This window comes from Apaloderma vittatum, unplaced genomic scaffold (assembly GCF_000703405.1).
Source record: "Apaloderma vittatum isolate BGI_N311 unplaced genomic scaffold, ASM70340v1 scaffold18873, whole genome shotgun sequence".
NCBI classification, from domain to species: Eukaryota; Metazoa; Chordata; class Aves; order Trogoniformes; family Trogonidae; genus Apaloderma; species Apaloderma vittatum.
This window is the reverse complement of record NW_009709996.1, coordinates 1-819: the sequence shown is the minus strand read 5'-3', so window position 1 is coordinate 819 and position 819 is coordinate 1. Positions and strand designations below refer to the sequence as shown.

At 53.6% G+C, this 819-nt stretch overlaps 1 protein-coding gene across 1 annotated transcript; it reads left to right on the top strand.

The window, feature by feature from the left end:
• Positions 1-8: 8 nt before the first annotated feature.
• Positions 9-465, top strand: LOC104272217 (zinc finger protein 567-like; the record flags this gene model as incomplete). The annotated part of the gene is made up of 1 exon (XM_009867155.1): positions 9-465. A coding segment is annotated over exon 1 (457 nt), but the record flags the coding sequence as incomplete, so codon positions are not given.
• Between the last annotated feature and the right edge of the window lie 354 nt (positions 466-819).

The window sequence follows — 819 nt, the reverse complement described above, 5'->3', positions numbered from 1 at the left end:
AGATCTTCATGTGCAGAAGCAGCCTGATCCGACACCAGCAGGTCCACCTAAGAGAGAAGCCCTTCAGGTGTCCAGAGCGCAGCAAGAGCTTTGACAACAGCACGAGCCAACAGCAGCACAAGGTGACGCACACCAAGGAGAGACCCTTTCTCTGCATCACGTGTGGGAAGAGCTTCATCTGGCGCTTGGACCTCATCTGTCACCAACGCATCCACATGGAACAGAAGCCCTTTTTGCGGTTGGAAGAGTTTTGCCACAAGCACCGTCCTCCTGTATCACAGGATGAACACACCAAGGAGATGCCCTTTCCCTGCACCACCTGTGGGAAAAGCTTCCGTTTACACTCGTACCCTGTGAAGCACCAACAAATCCACAGAGGAGAGAAGCCGTACGCCTGCCCCCACTGTAAAAAGACCTTCCGAAGGAGTTATCGTCTCTTCAGGCATCACCAAGTCCTCCACAATGGTGAGTACTTGCAGGGGTGTGTCATGAGACGGCCCCTGCCTTGGAGAGGTTGTGGGTGGGTGTTGGGGTTGAAGCCCAAGGAGATGACAACACCACCACGGGGCCCCTGGTTGCCCGTAGTGCACCTTGGTGGTACAGGGAGGAGAAAATGTAACCAAAGGCTGGAGGGTGCTCAGGGAGGACTCACCACCTGTGGCCACAGGCAAAGGACAGAGTCAACCTGGGTGAAAAAATCATCAATTTAATTTGAACAAGAAACCCGTCCATTTACCAACCAGAGCGGCAGGATCAGAAATGAATCCAGATCTCAAAACCCCTTCCCACTGTCCCTCCCTTCTCCCCAGGCTTAACTCA